Source organism: Cercospora beticola, chromosome 1 (genome assembly GCF_033473495.1).
Source record: "Cercospora beticola chromosome 1, complete sequence".
Taxonomy (NCBI): domain Eukaryota; kingdom Fungi; phylum Ascomycota; class Dothideomycetes; order Mycosphaerellales; family Mycosphaerellaceae; genus Cercospora; species Cercospora beticola.
Window position 1 is genome coordinate 5392325 of NC_088935.1, and position 18342 is coordinate 5410666.

The 18342-nt window shown below is 51.5% G+C and overlaps 4 protein-coding genes across 4 annotated transcripts; all 4 read right to left on the reverse strand.

The window, feature by feature from the left end:
- Positions 1-287: 287 nt before the first annotated feature.
- Positions 288-824, reverse strand: RHO25_002140 (uncharacterized protein; the record flags this gene model as incomplete). The annotated part of the gene is made up of 1 exon (XM_023594728.1): positions 288-824. The coding sequence occupies one exon, from the start codon at positions 822-824 to the stop codon at positions 288-290; it is 537 nt and encodes a 178-aa protein (XP_023459186.1).
- Positions 825-1895: 1071 nt separating this feature from the next.
- RHO25_002141 (uncharacterized protein) lies at positions 1896-6479 on the reverse strand (the record flags this gene model as incomplete). Its single annotated transcript, XM_065602181.1, has 7 exons — positions 1896-2650; positions 2706-3336; positions 3390-3627; positions 3687-4184; positions 4253-4501; positions 4557-5373; positions 5426-6479. 7 exons carry the CDS (start codon positions 6477-6479, stop codon positions 1896-1898), a joined length of 4242 nt encoding a protein of 1413 aa, XP_065458253.1.
- A 5932-nt stretch (positions 6480-12411) lies between these two features.
- Positions 12412-14112, reverse strand: RHO25_002142 (uncharacterized protein; the record flags this gene model as incomplete). The annotated part of the gene is made up of 2 exons (XM_023594733.2): positions 12412-13376; positions 13434-14112. 2 exons carry the CDS (start codon positions 14110-14112, stop codon positions 12412-12414), a joined length of 1644 nt encoding a protein of 547 aa, XP_023458086.2.
- A 1113-nt stretch (positions 14113-15225) lies between these two features.
- Positions 15226-16963, reverse strand: RHO25_002143 (uncharacterized protein; the record flags this gene model as incomplete). The annotated part of the gene is made up of 4 exons (XM_023594735.2): positions 15226-15423; positions 15478-15886; positions 15950-16706; positions 16777-16963. 4 exons carry the CDS (start codon positions 16961-16963, stop codon positions 15226-15228), a joined length of 1551 nt encoding a protein of 516 aa, XP_023458080.2.
- Positions 16964-18342: the final 1379 nt, after the last annotated feature.

Below are 18342 nucleotides of genomic sequence, written 5' to 3' on the forward strand. Positions count from 1 at the left end.
TTGTAGAGAGGCTGCAGAAATCCACGTCGCCACTAAGCGCAAGAAGGAGGTTATGATGGGGAGGAAATGATATTCATTACATTCGTCCTATACACATTGTCCAAGGGGGCCCTGTGTTGACTCATGATCGTTCCGGCAGTACTGTTCATCCATTCATAGCCTGCCCTTGGTTTGGGAAAAGAGTTTCCTCCAAAGCTACCATTGCGTGCTACTGTTCTCATACAACACGGCGTCCCAGCCCAGCGTCATCTCATCAAGAAATGCGCGCTGACAGAAAGGCTGCTAATCTACACCATGGCAGCAAAACCAGCTACAGCCATGAGAGCGGCTACACCTGCTCCCTTGCCAGTATTGCCAGCGGCAACACCGGTATAAACGACTGGACGGGTGGATGATGGGCGCATGGATACGGTACCAGATGGCTGTTGGACCGGAGTCGTGGCTGGTCCGGTTGGGTATGGTGCCTGCGAAGTGGGCTTGGAGGTTGGCACGGGAAGGAGGGTGTCGATGGTCCGAATCTCATTCGTCGACTGTGGTGGAACTGGTAGAAGCGTATCGATAGTGCGGACTTCGCCAGTCGACTTTGGCGCTGGGTAAGTGTCGACGATGACTTTGGTAGTTGGGTATGGGACTGGAAGAGGTGTGTCGATGGTACGTTCCCCAGTAGGATATGGGACCGGCAGAAGTGTGTCGATGGTGCGCTCTCCAGTAGGATATGGGACCGGCAGGAGGGTGTCGATGATGACCTCGGAAGTCGTATGCGCAGGAGGCACAGCTGCGGCAGCAACAGCTACCACACTGCAGAAACGGATCAGCGAAGGCATCGTGTTTGTGCTTGTGTCGTGGATGCGAAGCTCGCGCTGTCAAGTCGATGTTTATGTAGATTGTGTATTCTGAACAAACAATGAGGGGTGGATCGGTCCTTCGTTGATGGTGATGACACAACACCTTATATGTACGTCGAGAGTCCTGTCACGGTTGAGGAGGAGAGCCAAGCAGCCAAAATTTAGCAGTCAATGCTGTACGAAAATTCCATAACGCCGCTCGCACTGTCCCCACCAAGGCATTGATCTCGCGACGACAGAAAGTCAAGTTCATGTGTCTCGTGCTTTGTGAATATCATGTGAGGTCGGGTCAATACACGAACATGCCGTTCGACGCCCACTGGCACGGTGAGCTGTGAGCATTCGTTCTTCCCCCCATAGCAACGGCTTCAACATGCAGACAGTAACCACATTAGCCCTCAACTTGTGTGTTGTTAATAAGCTCGGTCCAAAGTTGAGAATCCGTCCTTGACATCATCGGTGTATATATAGCTACATTTCATGCCTCGTATTGTGTCTATACTGCTTTTAAATGTCTTGTTATCTTGGCATGGCGTCCCTAGCAATGGTTTAAGGTTTGGCCTTCGTACTCTTATTAGTAAATCGATCTCTTTGCATGAACTGTTCTGTAGTCACCATTGCGACCTTCGTATACAATGTGACACATACGCCACTGACCGTATAAACTTGATCATGCCAGCCGCCACAATTGGTACAGTGTTGCGACAAATTTCTCAGACGGGGCTATTCATCTTGACAAATGCTGTGATCGTGCCCTGCACGTTTGTGTATGCACAGACGTCGCTCGACATTGAGGCGATGGAATAGGTCCAGCGCAGACAACTTCATTGAGCTGCTTTGCCATCGAAAATGAGCCTGCAGTTGTCAAAGAGAAGTGGTTTGCGAAACGCCATACAGGTAAGTATAGTGAATGCTACAATATGGCACCAAGCAGCTGGATAACAACAGTGAAGTCATAAGATCTATTTGGTCATTCATTACAATACATGCCGTCAAAACGGACTTTTTTTTCGCAATCTATAGTGCTTGTTCTTGCATTCCAATCTCGCGCTACTCGACCTTCTTGGTCTTCTTGGTGCGCAGCTTCATCAAGAGGAACACCAACCCATAACTTGAAATGACGAAGATGACGCAGATCGCGGCATCGCGCCACCCATAGTAGTAGTCCTTGATGTTCAGTGTCTTGAGCCAATCGCTTCCCTCGCGGTACTGGCATACTTGGCAGCCAGCGGTCGCATCGGGGTTCAGTAGGTTCGCGCCAGAGCCGACGTTCTGAAGGTAGGATTCTAGGTAGGAACCACAAGTCTGGTTGCCCACTGGGTCAAATATTGCCAGTTCGCTGTCCTTGCACTCCACCTGGATGTCCCAGCTTGAGAACACCAACATGGAAGAGATGAGATACTTGAAGGGATTCATCCAGTACACCCAATATTTCCAGAAGTCCACCATCTGCGAGTACGGCAGGATGATGCCAGAGAAGCCGACCAGGGTGAAGAGAACGATTGGGTTGACGAGCGCCGCAGACATCACATTAGGAGCGTACGCTGCAACGAACTGGCCAATTCCGGTGTAGATGAACTCGTACATGAGCATGACGAAGAAGATTGCACCAGCTTTGTTCGAATCTCCGGGCAGTCCGACCGTCCAGTAGAAGGGCAAGAAGAAGCACACAGTGCAGATCATGAGGTAAGGCATCTCGGAAATGATCAGACTCGCCACGAACGAGATCCAGCTGTACATCTTGGACTTCTTCTCGCGGGCGTCGTAGATATCTCGTCGCTCGATGAAGAGTGGCTGCAATTGAGCTGTACTGTGCGTTAGTTTTGTTTATAAGCCTGACATCGGCAAAGAAGTACTTACAGATAACTCCTGGAGCCACGAAGATGAAGTTGAACATTGCGAACATGCGCAGTTGGAGGTCGCCCACACCCTGACCAAGCTGCCAGAAGGAGAATCCGGTGTAGAAGCCGAGGATGATGTGCAGCATGAACTTGTTGTTGACATATTGTGTGTTGCGCCACATCGATTTACTGGCACGGATCGTTACGACCTTGATTTGTTCCAATAGAGGCGTGGCAAATTCCGATTCAATGTCGTTCTCGGCGGTGACTGAGCGTTGTCGGGATACGGTGTTGATCAGACTGTCGAGTTCTCCTAGCATCTTGGCGTGTTCGGGCGATTCCAACCAGACCTTGTTCCAGTCTCTCGATGTATCAGTGACCACATCGATCATGTGCTCAGCCGGGTTCGTGCCTGGTGGACATGGAGCTCCATTGCGCCCGAAGTAGTCTCGAATCACCTGAGCATCGTCGCCGATGTCGCCGAAATAAACAGTGTTACCACCTTTGGCCAACAGGAGAAGCGTGTCGAACTCAGCGAACAACTGAGCGCTAGGCTGGTGAATTGTCACCAGGATAGCCTGACCAGCGGCAGCGAGCTTCTTCAAGAACCGAACGGTATTGAATGCCGCTTGACCATCAAGACCGGAAGTCTGTAGTTTCGAGTTAGCAATGGATCTAGAAGAGTGTAAGAGATATTGCTTACAGGTTCATCGAGGAAGATCAGAACACTGGGCTTAGCAACGAGCTCGACTCCGATCGTCAGTCGCTTTCTCTGCTCGATCGTCAAGCCTGGGTTTCCGGGCGATCCCACGAGACAATCTTCGATGTCACGCATTTCCAGGAGATCCAAAATCACATCGACATATTTCAGCTTCTCTGCACGTGGTGTGCTATACGGTTGACGTAGGAGGGCAGAGAATTCCAGGGCTTCTCTCACAGTGCTAAATGCGTGTCAGTCATCTTTGTAACAAGGAGAAAGTCCAAGGTTGGTGACACTCACGTAAGGGCTTCGTGTACATCCAACTGCTCAACGTAGCCTGTGGAACGTTGGAAGCTGACAGAAAGAGGTCGACCATCGACGAGCACAGAGCCGCTGAGCACTCCGTCTGTCTTCCGCTGGGCGAGGACATCCAATAGAGTCGTTTTACCAGCTCCAGAAGATCCCATCAAAGCTCCGAGTTTGCCAGGCTTTACCCAACCATGGACATCATTGAGCAAGACACGAGGTCCTTGCGGCGTGGACACAGTATATTTGACATTCTTCCAGGTGAAGACTGCCTCGTTCCTGGCGACAGCTCCTTGGTCTGACGAGCCATCTGTGCTGTCCGATTCGGGTGCGACCTTCTCTTGAATTTGCGATTCCTCGTCAGCGACAAGTGCGGGTGTGGCGTGGTGGGCTTTCTCTCTCGGGATCAAAGGTACGCCAGCTTGCGCGAAGCTTCCTTTCTGCATGGTGGTGAAAATGATGGTGAGGATGACATAGAACGCCCACCAGACCCTGCAGAGGACATGTGTCAGCATAGCCTTCTCATGAACAACGAGAATTTCCCAACAGGCAGCACTTACCACACGATGCCAATGTTCCTCCACATTTCAGAGTGGCTGTACTTGAGGCTGTCAAGGTATTGGTCGCCCAGCACAAAAGCAGCGCCTGGTTCTGCGCCACGAATGCCGGTACAAGCTTGATTCTCGGTCGAATCATACCCAGGGCCACTTGGCACGAGATTAGGACCCACACACGCTATGAACTTGTTATGGAACTCGTTCGAAAGCATAGCGTTGTAGGCATATGAGAAGGGATTGATCCAGTACAGCCTGATACACGTCAGGTAAAGCCGCAGGCCGCTCAAGGAGGACAACAGTTGCTTACCAAACAAACCAATCAACCATTTCCGACTTAGGAATCATGTACCCTGTGTACCCAAGAAGAGCCAGGACAGCGACGCCCGAGAACTTGCTTGCATCGTCGAAGTTCTTGAATGCCGATCCGAGCGCTCTGAAGAGAGCCATAGATGCGAATGTCGACGACAGGATAACGAACCAGAATACGAAGAAGGTACCAGCATCTCTTTCGAGATTAGAGAGGAAGTAGGTGATCAGCGAGAACGAGGATACCTGGACCAGTAGGATTGGAATGTCGACAATAATTTGGGCGAGGACCCAGGCCGCTGGGTGAAAGAAGCCAAAGCCTCTGTGCTTCTCCATAACGAATCGGCCGGTGAAGGAATCTGTGACCTCGGTTTGTGCAAGCATTGCGTTGAAAAACAATGTCACGAATATCACTCCTGATTTACCAAAGAGTCCAGCGGAAGTGTTCGGCATGTTGTAAAACAGAGATCCTGTAGTCCATGCATTCACAAAGTTGGTTCCCTGCTTGATGAACAAGTTTGTCCTGTCTCCAGAAATGATAGCGACTTGGCGTTTGACGGTAGCGACCATTTGCGACCAGAAGCCGACGGTGACAGGAGATTTGGCTGTCAGAAATCCGGGATGCTTTTCGACTGATATCGCTTTCTGAAAATCTTTGGTATGGTTTTCTGCTGCAGTGGTCGTGGGATAGTCGAGTTCAGTTTCCATGAGTTGTCTGATCTGAGATGACTGGTACGCTGCAGCGATAGCTTCAGCAGTCCTTGGGAAAGTGTGTTCATACCCGGGGCGAATCCTCCGCTCTGTTGGTACGGTAACGCCTGCATAGTTGTCAGCTTCTGATCCTGAAAGGGCGACGGTTATCAGACTTACCGGTCAAGAAATCAGCAACATTGGCGCCATCGGGACACTGAAAGCCTTGTTCTTCCATGAACGTTCTGGCCTGTGATGCCGGGCCATAGTACAGTTGTTGGCCCTTGTCCAATACCAACACCTTGTCGAACTGGTCGAAGATGGCATTACCCGCTTGATATAGCGTAACCACGGTCGCAAGCCCGAAAGTGTCCGTCATCGTCCTGATGGTCTTGACGTATTGTAAAGCGGTGCTCGCGTCGAGACCTCTCGTTGAGTTGTCCCAGCAATACACACTACCGCGTGTTGCCATCGCCTCAATGAGACTGACGCGTTTCCGTTCACCGCCTGACACACCTCGAATGTATGGGTCTCCGACCTTTGTGTCGAAAGTATGAGAGATGCCGAGAGCGTTGAGCAGAAAGTCTCGTGAGGCTCTTCGGGCTTCTTCTGCCGTGGCGTACTTTGCTGGTGTCTTGTACGGAACCTTTAGTCGCGTTGCAAAATCGACAGTCTGTCCCACCGTCATGGTGGGAAAGAAAATCTCCTCTTCAGTATTCATTACAATCTGCCCTTGGTATTTTGAAGCAGCTGTGTGGTCCATCGTGCCGTACTTGACTTCTCCTTCCACAGAAGAGAACTCCTGACGGCGGTTAGACAGTACTTTGAGAAGACTCGTACACCCAGCACCAGGACGACCGAGCACCAGTAGCATCTCGCCCGGCTTGACGCATCCATAGCTGTCTTGGATGATAGTTCGTGTGGAAGCTTTCACATTCCCTCGCTGGAGGAATGGAGGGATGTATTGTGACAGAATGTTTTCGTTGAACGACGCTTCGGCGCTGACACCTTTGATCGTGAGGTTTTGCCATGTGAGTCCTATACTTCTTGTACCGAGAGCGCTGCTATCGCCGTCGTATACTGTGCTGGCCTCGGGCATCTCGTTCCAGTTCAGATCATCTCGACCAATCTCCTGAGCAGCTCCAGTATGCGTGCTGCCTGTCCGCCCCGATCTTGTCTGCGTGAGGCGCATATCTGAAGGATCCATTTCGATGTTTTCTTTGTTGTCCGCCATGATGCTGGACGCTTTGAGGTCTGCAAAACAAGCAGCGTCAACAGCTCACGTCACGTTTGATAAGTGCTTGAGGAACGTGGCTGCGGTGGCAGAGTCTATCTTATAAAATCAAGACATGACGACAGCGTGGCCTGTCCCAACAGCATTGGACACCTGCTTTGTCAACGCCCGTACATGGATGGAGGAAGAACACGGCCTCAAGGGCTTCTTCTCCGGGGCCTTTCGTGCCTTACGAGAACGACACAAAGTTCATGCGGACAGATCAACCCTCCGAGTCTCGAAGAATTCGACAAATAATAGGGCTTGCCAGACTTTCAGCCCTGGTGCCAGACTGTTGTTGCAGTGTTAGTGTGATCAACGCACGGACAAGTCGACACGGGAGAACTTTGCGATGGCCCAGACTGGGTGACGTCCACGAGTTCGCACTACTTCCCGCAATCTCTCACCCATCCTCATCCGTGAGTGGTGGCTGCCGAAGGCTGTGAGCCCGAAACTTCATTTGCGAGGGATGCTTTGGCGAGACACGAGTACCGGCCGTATCGTTCAGTAATCGGAAAGTCAAGAGTTTGGTTCAGTAATCTTTGTTTGTGGATGTGTCATCAGGCTTGGCAAGCTCTCGCCCAGGATGGATTGACGACACCTATTCGCCCCGTTCGCATGCCGGTGCTGGATACGCTTCTATCCGCAAACACAGCTCGTACGAGGGCTTGAGCTGCGACAAGTCGTACGTTGAGTAGCCTAGCTGGTTCGACAACATCAAGAAATCATCAGGCAGTTCTAGCCATAAACCACTATTGGAGCATCTTGGTGAGCAGACAGTCGAGGTCGATTATGGTCGGGCCATGGATGTGGTGAAGGCATTGACGATCAGTTGTCGAAGAACGTATAAGCAGGTGTAGTGGACTCTGCTTCCGAGTAGACGGAGTCCGAGAGCCTGCTTGCTTCTAACCTGAAGCAATAGAAGGGCGATAACAAACGCGTCCATCGCCATGTTACTCACTGCACCTATCAGGTCTCTGGTCTTTGCGCAAGAAAAGACCACTGACCAGAAATAGTGCACCTAGGGCAGAGCGAATTCAGTTGATATGAAGTACGCCTGTGCTTTGCATGGGAAGCATCTGAGACTTGGAGCTACCTTTGACACGATGCAGGCCTGCCTCTACGACGACTCAAATTCGTTCTCAAAAGCACGAGTTGCGATCTGCAGTCTTATGCCTCCTGACTGATAGACGGACATGCCATTCGGGCTTCATGGCTGCTTGCTTCGATGCAAGCAATGCACGACGTGTGTCGGGGAACAAGACGAGATCCATTGATAGCGTCAACATGGTTCTGGACTGTCTCAGGGTATCCGATTCATAATCATCTGTCGGCCATGTGGAAAGTACGGGACTGCGCGCTTCCGCGAGCGCCCTTGATACTTTCGATTACTCAAGGTCCAAGGTTCATCCGCTCCCCGGCTCGTACGTGTTCCCGTTGGCTGCGTCTTTGGTACTATTCTGATCGCTAAGACTCTACTCGTCCAGTACTAACGGGTTCGGCGCACATGTCGAGACCGCCACCGACGGCAATAGAGTGTGCGCAGCGCTAGCGGACAGGACAGGACGCTGAAGACAACTATGTGAGTCTGTTTTTTTTTTTGACCTGCCCGCTGTTGCCGCTGATGTTAGCCTCATACACAGCACACGTCTCAGTTATGCTGCTCCCGTGTTGGAATTCTCCTTGAACGAAATCAATCCTCGCCACAGCCCTTCCTAGCGTGTGGTGCAGAAGTGGAGAGATGTACCAAGACGATTTCGTGACAGAGAAGCTTCTGTTGGGCAAGTGGGGAGGGGCGCACACTTCGTGGAGAGGCCGCTGAAGTAATGTAGGATCCCTTGCCCTGTGTCCGCGTTGATGCTGTTCTTGCGAGGCATGATCTGTGCTCCCGACTCGAGGGTGTGTCAAGCATTGAACCAATTTGTTGCGTGGTGTCACAGCGTTCCAAGGTAATCTCTCTGGAAATCACCCGCAACAGTTCAGCCGACAAAAGCCCTTCTGGTCGCAAAGTCTTGTGCTGATACACGGTCGGCAGGTGTACTAGACTCGGCCGACAGGACTTTCGCATCCATCGGCGGTCGCTCGTCAACAGAGGACGTACCAACGTACGTCATGGAATGTGCACTGCAAATAGACCTGTTAGACTTCGTGAAATCGTCCTTGTCGATAGTCTGGGCAACGAGACAGAGACAAAGTGGACGTGGTATGCCTCATTGTCGGCTGTCGCCAGCCCTCTGGGCCCAAGCTGGAATGTTGCTACAGTGGATAAATTTGAGACTGTAGAGCTTGGGTTCCCATTCAGCAATGGATCGCCATCTATCGAACTTGCACCCTTTCGATTACGCTTGACGCTCGTGATCTGCTCCGAGCTGCCGAACATTCTGATCACTAAGCAACAGCGAGCAATGATGCTGCTACCGGTCCGAGCTTGCAAAGAGTATGCTGTAGCTGCGGTTGTTTCATGCTTCATCCTTGATCCGTTCTTACAAACATGCTTATAGTGTCTCCGCGCGTGATGGGTAGGGCTCTCGTAAGGTTGAGAGCTACGCAGACCGATTTAGGGCAACTGAGCTGATCGGAATGATTATCAGTACTATCATCGGTACGGTTTGGCATTCGGCGTGTGTGATCTCCTAATTCGTTATGTAGCATGTCCAAGACAGATGCCGGTGATGAGAAGTGTTTGCTGACTTTCGTCCCTGGTCTTCCAATATTTGGACAAACTCGCATTCAGTGTCGTACCACTTTTGTCCTTTGAGCCGTTGTTCTCAACAAAACAGCCTGCTCTTGCCACCGAGGTGTCTTCCAACAGGATTTGGGTAACATTGCTGCAGGCCGTCACCCCGAATGCGGCCCTGGTGTGTCTCACCGAACGCGCTCCTTTCGCCGATGCACAGCAGCTTGAGCTGTTGCTCAGCTTGACCAAATCGCTGGGGGAGAAGCTTGAAGGCGTCGATCACTCTTCGCGGAAGTTCGCACGCTTTGCAATCGTCATCCCATGCGGTCTATGACACCGGCCTACAACGAGCACATTGACTTTTTTGGCGCCGTATCGGACATTCATCAGTCGGCCAGTGGAATTCGAATCATGCAGAACACGAGCATATTGGTCCGTCGTCGACAAAGACAGCACCCACGAACATAAGCTAACCTTGGTCGAAGACGAGCCTCAAGTTGCGGACTTTGCTGCATGACAACTTGCACCCAAATCGAACTTTCGTACGTCGAGCTCTGCTGAATACTCATCTTGGATGTCCAATTGCTGCACGCTTCCACAGGGCCTCGATGTCAGACTCAGCCGTATAGCGCAATCGACGAGCCATGCTTTGTTACTTTCGAGTATTGCAGCATCGACAATATCATCGGTGAAGGCACGGCCTGATCGAATGCTTGTTCTCGCGCTTCCGCCTTCTAGGTCCTGCGTCAAGGCGGCCGATGGATAATACCGAGTTTGTCAATCCATGGTTTGCTTCCTGTCGCCTCTCACCGAGTCTACCAAAGAGCGTCGCGCGCGTCGCTGTTTGCAAAACGGACCGAAGTTGGATGTCGTTGGTGTCAAGTTCCGCCTCTCACAATAAGAAGTTTGAGGCTACAGCTGAATTGACTGCTGGTATCAGTTCAACACGCCGTATCGTGCGCGAGGCCGAATTGCGGACACGACTTGTCAAACATGACCGCAAGCTGGACCATGTCGAAGGACCACGTAGAGGACCCTGGGCAGATTTCAGCTACAAGTACTGCCAGAACCCAAAGTTTCGAATTCCATTGTTGTCGACATAAATGGACGAAGTGATGTGGGTAAATCAAGACTGATGAAAGTGGCTCGAGCAGGCGAAGATTCGTGGCAGTTCATGACGCAAATAATCCATACTGGGCTTGCTTTCCTCAGGCCAAGGATATGCTTTCAATCTGTGAAGCAAGGCGGGACCAAATCGGACACAGCCCGCATATCGATGAAGCAAGGGTGAATCGCCAAGGATGCAATCAAAGTATCGCGACACCTCTTCAAAAGTACTTCCATCGCTCCGTTCGAGGACTTTTAAACGTCGAGAACAACTCGCTCTGAAAAGCCATGCAGCTTTTCGCTCTCATAGTCGCTGCGCTCACAGCTTCAGCTTACGCCCAGATCGATCCGACGGCCAAGGAGCTTCTCCGATATCCTCACGCGAAAGTCGATGATTGTACGGACGGCGAATGGAAGTCATTGAAGGTAAGATCCGCCGGCCGGCATGACCTGCTCAAGCGTTGACAATAGTCGCAAAGTGCCCATTCTGGAAATCATGCTGCGCCGTCTCCACTCTCCATCACAAGAGAGCGCCGTATTGCTGTACAACAGGCGAGGAAGGCTGCTGCAACTCTGAATACACACGTTGGAAGTCTCGCCCCTGCAGCAAGGAAGAGGACCCCGCTGAAACATTTGTGAGTAACCAACGTGGTCCGACATGGAGCCCACGAAGCATCGGCTCTACTGATTTCATCACTGCGCAGTGCTCGAAGCAACTCGGTGCTGCAGCAAAGTGCTGCGTGAAAGAGCTCACCTACGATACTCATCAATTTTGTTGCAACCCGGATTTGCATGCCAAAGATGGTTGCTGTTGAGTGACACGAGTCCGTTCCCCCTTCAGCATTACAATGCAGACCGCAGAATGCAGTCGGGACACCGATCACCGTCGCCTGGAGAAAGACACAACTTGGTCGACAAAACAAGCGCAGGTCTAATTGAAGCGACATCGCTGTTATGCATCTCAACTCCCAGGTTATTCGAGTTCTGGCCCGCCGAAAGCGAAGCACGAAGTCATGTTTTTCGAGTCCATTGCCAAGTCCAATGCGCCAACTCTGCTTTGCATCAGTCTAGTGTACGAAGCATGAACTGCCGCCTTGGAATCCATGCATACGATCGTAGCGGCTCCGGTCTGAGAGTTTTCGTCATCAGCAAGCACAATTATTAGTACGGAGCGAATAGCTCGGGAGGGTGGGACAATCCTGGGTGAAGGAGAAAGAAGTCGAGGAGCAGTGCCACAGCACCCTACACAGGCATGCGATATGTTGGTGGGTTCTTGGCCTTGATCACCTGGAGATCTGTCGACACATCCCCTGAGATGTCGACCGATGTCATCGTCGGAACAGGTTTCGGAATGCTCCCACAGGAACATCTCTTAGTTCGAACAGAATACCGGCCAATGGACAGCGCGAGTTGTCGAGAATTGATGCCGACAAGAAAGCCGAAACGCTCCTGGAACAAGCCATGGTCTGATATTGATCAAGACAGAACCTCACAGATGTTCCGCTTCTCGGAAAAAGTGGACAAACGCCTCAAGCTGCCAATTCCGACTTCTGCGGCAGTCTCGTCTCATCTCGACCGGAAATGGCAGGCAAAGCCTCAAATCCAGGTCTTCCGTTAGCGTTTCCATACAGCAAGCCAGTGAACAAAGTTTTCGTCAAATGTCGTCCGACATATCGGGCAATGAGGCGAAAAGTGTTTGCAGATTTGCGTCTTCAGGCCCGAGCGGGAGGACTCGCGGCAACTCTTTTCGGGGACATGGACTAGCGTTGCGGCAGACGCTGCGAATCAGACGCAAAGTATGGATTAAATGGCTTCTTCTGGCAGCCGGAGGTTAATGATGTATCACCCGATGTACGGCTCATGTGCGAGGTGAAGAGAATGGAAGTGGTGTGATGGCGGGAATCCAGCGAGAACAGAAGGCGGATCATTTCCGATCTCGCCGATTGTCTCGTGATGTTCCGCTTGGCGGCTGAAATTTCACCCGGGCCTGCGAGACAGGAGATTTGCAAAATGACGGAGGCAAGGACAGAGTTCATCGGAAGTAAATGCATCATTTTCCAATTGCAAATTGAGATTTGGATTCACGTGAATGACATAGCCACGATTTCCTCACAGCTCATCGGCATTCGTTTTCTCCTCAACAGCACCCTTCTCAACAGGTTCTGGCTGCGGGCTCGAAATCCTCTTCCGCCTCCACTGCTTGCCCTTCCACTGCAAGACCGCCACCGGAAGCACACTGCACAGAAAGATCAAGCCAGCCATCAAACCTCCGCTCGCGGATCCCCCCAGACTCTCCAGCATATCAGGATACCAAAATGGCCCTATAAAAGCCCACGTGGACCGAACGCAGTTGATGAAGGTCCCGATACTTGCGCTGTGCTCTACATGACAGTCCACAGCATATGTTGTAGACACAGTAGCAATGATCTGGGCGCCGACGGCTGCGATTGCGATGCCGATGATGGGCGTCACATTCCAATGACCTTGCTCGGACTGCTGAAAGCGGACGCCAAAGACGATGATGCCGACCATGCCAAGTGCGAAGCCAATGTACGACAGCCAGAGACGATGCTCAGCCGGAGGTGCCCGGTATCCCAGCCTCTTGGCTTTATGATTCATCCAGAAGTCGCTCAGACGTCCGCCGATCTGCTCGCCGATGATACTTCCGATAATGATGCCCAAGAACTGCAGGCCGATCTGCTGAGCATTGAATCCGAATTTCGGCACAAAGAGTTGCGGGATTTCCACTGTAAGCAGAACACTGCAGAAGCCGAAGACGATCGAGTACGCGATTGTCGGAATGACGATGGAAGGATATTTGAATAAGCTCAGAGGCTGGATGAACTCGTACAGCTTGAGTGGGTTGGGGTCCAGGCGGCCAAAGGTAAGATACTCCTGCTTGAATGCAGATCCAACGTGCGTAACACCTTTGCGAACATATCTTGTCTCAGGCTGTAGGAAGAGAGCAAGGATGAATTGCGCACCGTTGATCATGGCCAGAACCCAGTAAATCCATCTGTAATTTCCGGTTTGAGTAACGACGAAGCCCATGATGAAGGGACCCAAAGGAGGACCTATTGGACATTAGCGACTACGGACGACCGATGAGAGGGGTAAGCTTGTGATCTTACCAAGCGTGACAAGCAAAGTCCAAACACCCATGAACTGCGCTCTCTGCTTCTTGAAGTACGTCTCCGTCACCACGCCACTCCCGATACCTCCGGGAGGGCTGATGAAGAACGAAACAAAAGCACGACACACTGCCATAGTAGCATAGCTATGCGACAAAGCACAGCCGACGTTGAAAAGCAACGATCCAATTGCACTGATGAGCCAAACAGGTCTCCGCCCATAGCGATTCGAAATCGGTTTCCAGAACAGTGGAGCGAAGCCCAGAATCGCAATTTGTAACGACGTCAAGTACGATGCCCTTGTGATCGAGGTCTCGAACTCTTCAGCAATGTTCTCGTATGCTGGGATGATGGCCGCTGCGATAAAGGTTGTCATCATGGCATGGAATGCAACACAGGACAGGTTTGCCAGCTTTTTCCATTCGGGCCAGTTGTAAGGGTCTGCTGGATCTGCTGAAGGTATCGGATCGAGGTCCAGTGTGCCATGGCGACTGAGGAGATAGTCGCGATGTTCTTGTGGGAGGTATGCTGCTTCTCCGAGGCTGATATTTGTGGCTCGATGTCCGATTTCGATGTCGGAGCTTGCAGTATCTGGCTGTATTTGAAGCTTTTGGTCGTTGGATGTGAGGTTTCCGGGCGCGAAGTCCTGCTCGTCGCCTGCCCGCTTCTGTTCTGTCATCGTTGCTGGATGCTGTAGCGAGTTCGCAAAGGCTTCCGAGGCACAGCCTTATAAGCTGAGGATAAGGCTCTCTTTCAGCTTCAATTTCAACTCCCACGAGATTTCTCAGGCAACACACGAGCTTTGGACGAAGATTGAGCAGTCTCTTCGCTGAAAATCGACCTGCGAAATCCAAGAAAAGAACAGCCAAGCACTCCTTCGCTGCTGAGAACGATTCAACGTCCAAAGAAAGCAACAGAAGTGGAACCACACGATATCATTCTCGGTCAAACAGAGCAAAAAGAGAAGCAAAAAGCAATAGTGCGTGGAAGGGGAGTAGCAGAGAGGAGTCGCAATCGCTCGCAAATCCCAGTCTGCTCGCCGCTGCTGCGGCGTCCCGTATAAATAGCCCAGCTCGAGCTCGGTTAGGAATCACAGCGACGTCTGGCATCGTTCTTCCCCATAAAGACATTGGGGCGAGACACTGATCACTTCCCCCACAATCTCCCACACGCTTTCTCCAGACTTGTCCAACGTACCGCGTGAAAGTCCTCCATTGTCAAATGCCGTTCTGCTGCTCCGGGAGAGCGTTACCACGGGTATTGTAGAGGGACCACGCGGCAGGATAAAGGAAGTGGATAAGGTGGAGTCATTGGGACGTCGACTAAGACGAGCGAAGCAGTAAGTCCAAGCATGTCAAGCTTTTGAGTGGCCGTTCTTCCATCTTTAGCGTGGGAAAATCGGAGCCGAGTGACGATCCGCTTCGGTGGAAGTGGACCACCCTGGAGCTTTCTGTTGGTGTGTCCGAGAGCAGATCCGAGACGGCCGTAATTTATTGGCGCGTGGGAGCTATTTTCTGGCAACCGACTGCTGCGTTGCGTGCGCACAACATTTGATCGAAAAGGACGACCTGGTGGCCAATATCCTACCTGATACTTGACCACGATCACAAGCGAACTTGAAATGCGAATGTGGCAAAGGCGTCAAACCCCGATGCAATACGCATCAGCATGCGCCAGCCGGAAGAAGGAACATCCAAAAGACTGACATGCGGATGTTGGCCGGGTGCTGACTTGTTGTCCACTTCAGCGGCTTATACTGCGGATGACTTCCATCGAATGCATTACGGAAGTGTTACGAAGTCGACTTCCCTCTCTTCGAAATCCTCACTTCCAAGCCTTCCTGCACTACGAAGAATGTCGAATGATACTTCAACTCTTCGTTGGGTCGCAGAAGCTGGAACTCATAATCGCGGAAGAGTAGCGGCAGAGTTTTGTTCATCTCTAGTAGAGCCAAGTTCTTGCCGATGCATAGATGTGCACCTCCTCCAAACTACCCAATGATCAGCACAAGCGCGAAGACGAGATGTGTTTGATGAAGACTCACCTGGAACATGTATCTCTCCATCGTCTTCGCATCACCTTCTAGCCATCTCTCCGGGCGAAAGAGATGCGCGTCTGCGCCGAAGATTTCTTGGTCGCGATGTAGGACCCATCCGTTAAGAGCAACTTGCGTTCCTCCTGGAAGACTGTTGCCTTCGATTTCTGCTCCTGCTGGAGGTACGAGACGAGTGATATTCAAGCCTACCGCAGGTCTGACACGCATCGCTTCCTTCAGGCAGGCCTGGAAGTATGGAAGAGCTTGAACCTCGTTCCACTGCGGCATTCCCGACAGCTGAGCAGATTGAGTGGCATCGTCGAGCTCCTTCTTCAATTTCGTGTAGATGGCCGGATCGCGCAGGACATGATAGCTGAAACTTTGCATCGTAGAAGCCGTGGAGTCGGATCCAGCGAAACTACATTACCAAGGTCAGTCAATCGAGTCCAGTTTTTACAATTCCGACAGCCTGCACACTCACATTGCACCATGAGCAACAGCAAAAACATCGCCATCTCGAAACACGTCCGGAGCCTTATCATGCGCCTCAATCAATCTCTGCAAGAGATCCTTCCTCTCCTTCCCTCCGCCGACTTTCCTTCTCTCTTCAATCGCTTCCAGCGCCATTCTCGTGATCAAGAATCTCTTCGGCCCCTCTCCTCCTCCAGGGACCAACTTCCAAAGCGGATTTCTGCGAAACACCCAATCCCACTCGGGAATTTGCCCGACCAACCCATCATACCATTGCATATCATCTATCGTCTTAATCGCATTTTCAACGTCGAAGCCGGCTTCCAAGAACCCAAATCTTCGCGAGAAAGCAATTTCACCCAGCACATCGAAGGCGAAGTAGTGGAGCCAATTTCCTAGATCGCAACTCTCCCTCTTGTCCACATCCTGGCAAATCTTATCCAGACGTTGAGTGAGGTCTCGCTCCACACTCTCAATGACATCCGCCATAGTATGCATGGTCGCCATACTATACGGACCCGAAGCATACCGCTTTTTCACAGCATGCACGTCTTCGCGCGTTTCTGTGAAGATGTCTGGGTTCTCAGGAGGAGGGAACACTGCATAGAATTGCGTCTTGTGGAATCCTGACCCAGCAGCCAAAACACTTCTCGCTGCCTTGGGCGAAGAAAAGCCAAGTTCATTGGGTGCGATGCGTACGACAGGTCCATATTTCTCGTGCAGTCGAATGTGGTCGGTTTCGGTGTGGCCGGAGTAGGTGGAAAGGACTGCGAACATGGTTCACGAGTCAGGTATGTATCAACCAATACAGAAGCTGAAGCTGCTTCTGATACTGACCTTTCCAGGCACGACTCCCTGAAGCAAGAAACGGACCAGGGTATCTCCTCAATGGCGACGCGTACTTGTAGTAGAAGAACCTTAGCAGCAATACCGCCGGCAGAATCAGGATCCAATAAGTTCGCAGAATTCGATAAGCTGCGAGCACGACAGGCTCGTCATGCCGGGCATCTGGCAGCACAGCCATTTTGGATGCGATGTCAAATGCAATCCGGTGGTCGGTGAGAGTCGACTACAACGAAGCGCAAACCTCTCAATCAAGAGAAGTGGAAGTTCTCCATCATAAGAGAAGTCCATGCGAGCCGCCACTGACCCCTCGCAAACACCCAGTGACCTCTCCATTTTCTCTCCTAATGAATGCTTTCCCAGTAACGAACGGCAAATGCTACTCCGCACCTCGTACGAAAGAATAGGCTTCTGAACGTGCCAACCATGACCTGTCAGCCGCCAAGCACGCACCCAGCCAGAGTATCAGAAATGGCCCAGAAGTCCAGACGAGCAGACCGGACAGTTGATCTGTGCGTGTTGACGCAACAAATGCGGGGCAGGCTGGATGTGTGTGGTGGATGCCTCGATGCTGAGAATTCGGCAGTTGATTGCAAGTGCAATCGCGAATGGAGGACGGACGTGGGGACGCGGGGAAGTGGAGAAGCTGCGGCGTTTGTGGCGAATGGGATGCGAGGGAGCTCGAACCTGGCGCTGCATCCTCTGGCCTTGCCGAGCACTAGATGCACATCATGGGAAGCCTTGCGCTGGCGCTTGACCTCCCTCCTTCTCTCAATACTGGAGCTTGGAATAGACCTGCCTCCTTGCCTCGAGGGGACGTTGCTGAGGATTACAGCTGCAGGGTCGACAAAGTGTAATACTGATGAATCTCGTTCACAACGGAACCAAGGTCTTCAGCTCAATGTCCGTGTGTCTGTCCAGTTGTCATCAGTCTCGTGCTGTCCCATTTATGCAGATCGGTCACTCCGGCACAATCGCGTCCTTTTCGAAACTTACGGCCATGCTTTTACTTCACAGGTCCGTGAGTCCATCGACAATGCTGCGCTGGATTGTTGAACGCAGTCTCCTAGGTATTCGCTGCCCACATGAGATTAACGAGCAATATGTCTTCAAAACACTCACAAGTCCAAAATTTTAACTTCTGTCACAAAACAGGTTCTCAGCTGTTCTGCCTGCGCTACCGGAGCTCTTCGAAAATACGTTGATCGGCGTACATGATTCCCTTCCAAGATTTTGAATATTCCAGTGCATGTCGCTCTGGTAAATGCGGACCTGCTCAACATCAAGGTGAAACAATGAGCGTGTTCGAAAGCAAAGTTTACTGTCAAGCTGAACGAGATTACAAGCTACGGCATGGCGTGCATAGATTTCAGCTGATGGCAGCATAACATCAGTACCGTCAAGATCTAAAACTCGACAAAAAAACGCCTCTGCCATCGAAGCCTCGCTCGCTGATCAAGCAGCGGTACATCAGAAAAACAGGAGGCGAGTCATCTAGCAATGGACTTGAGGAGTCTTTGCTTTGAATGAGTTCGAACAGTGCAAGCGTGCTCGCCATCT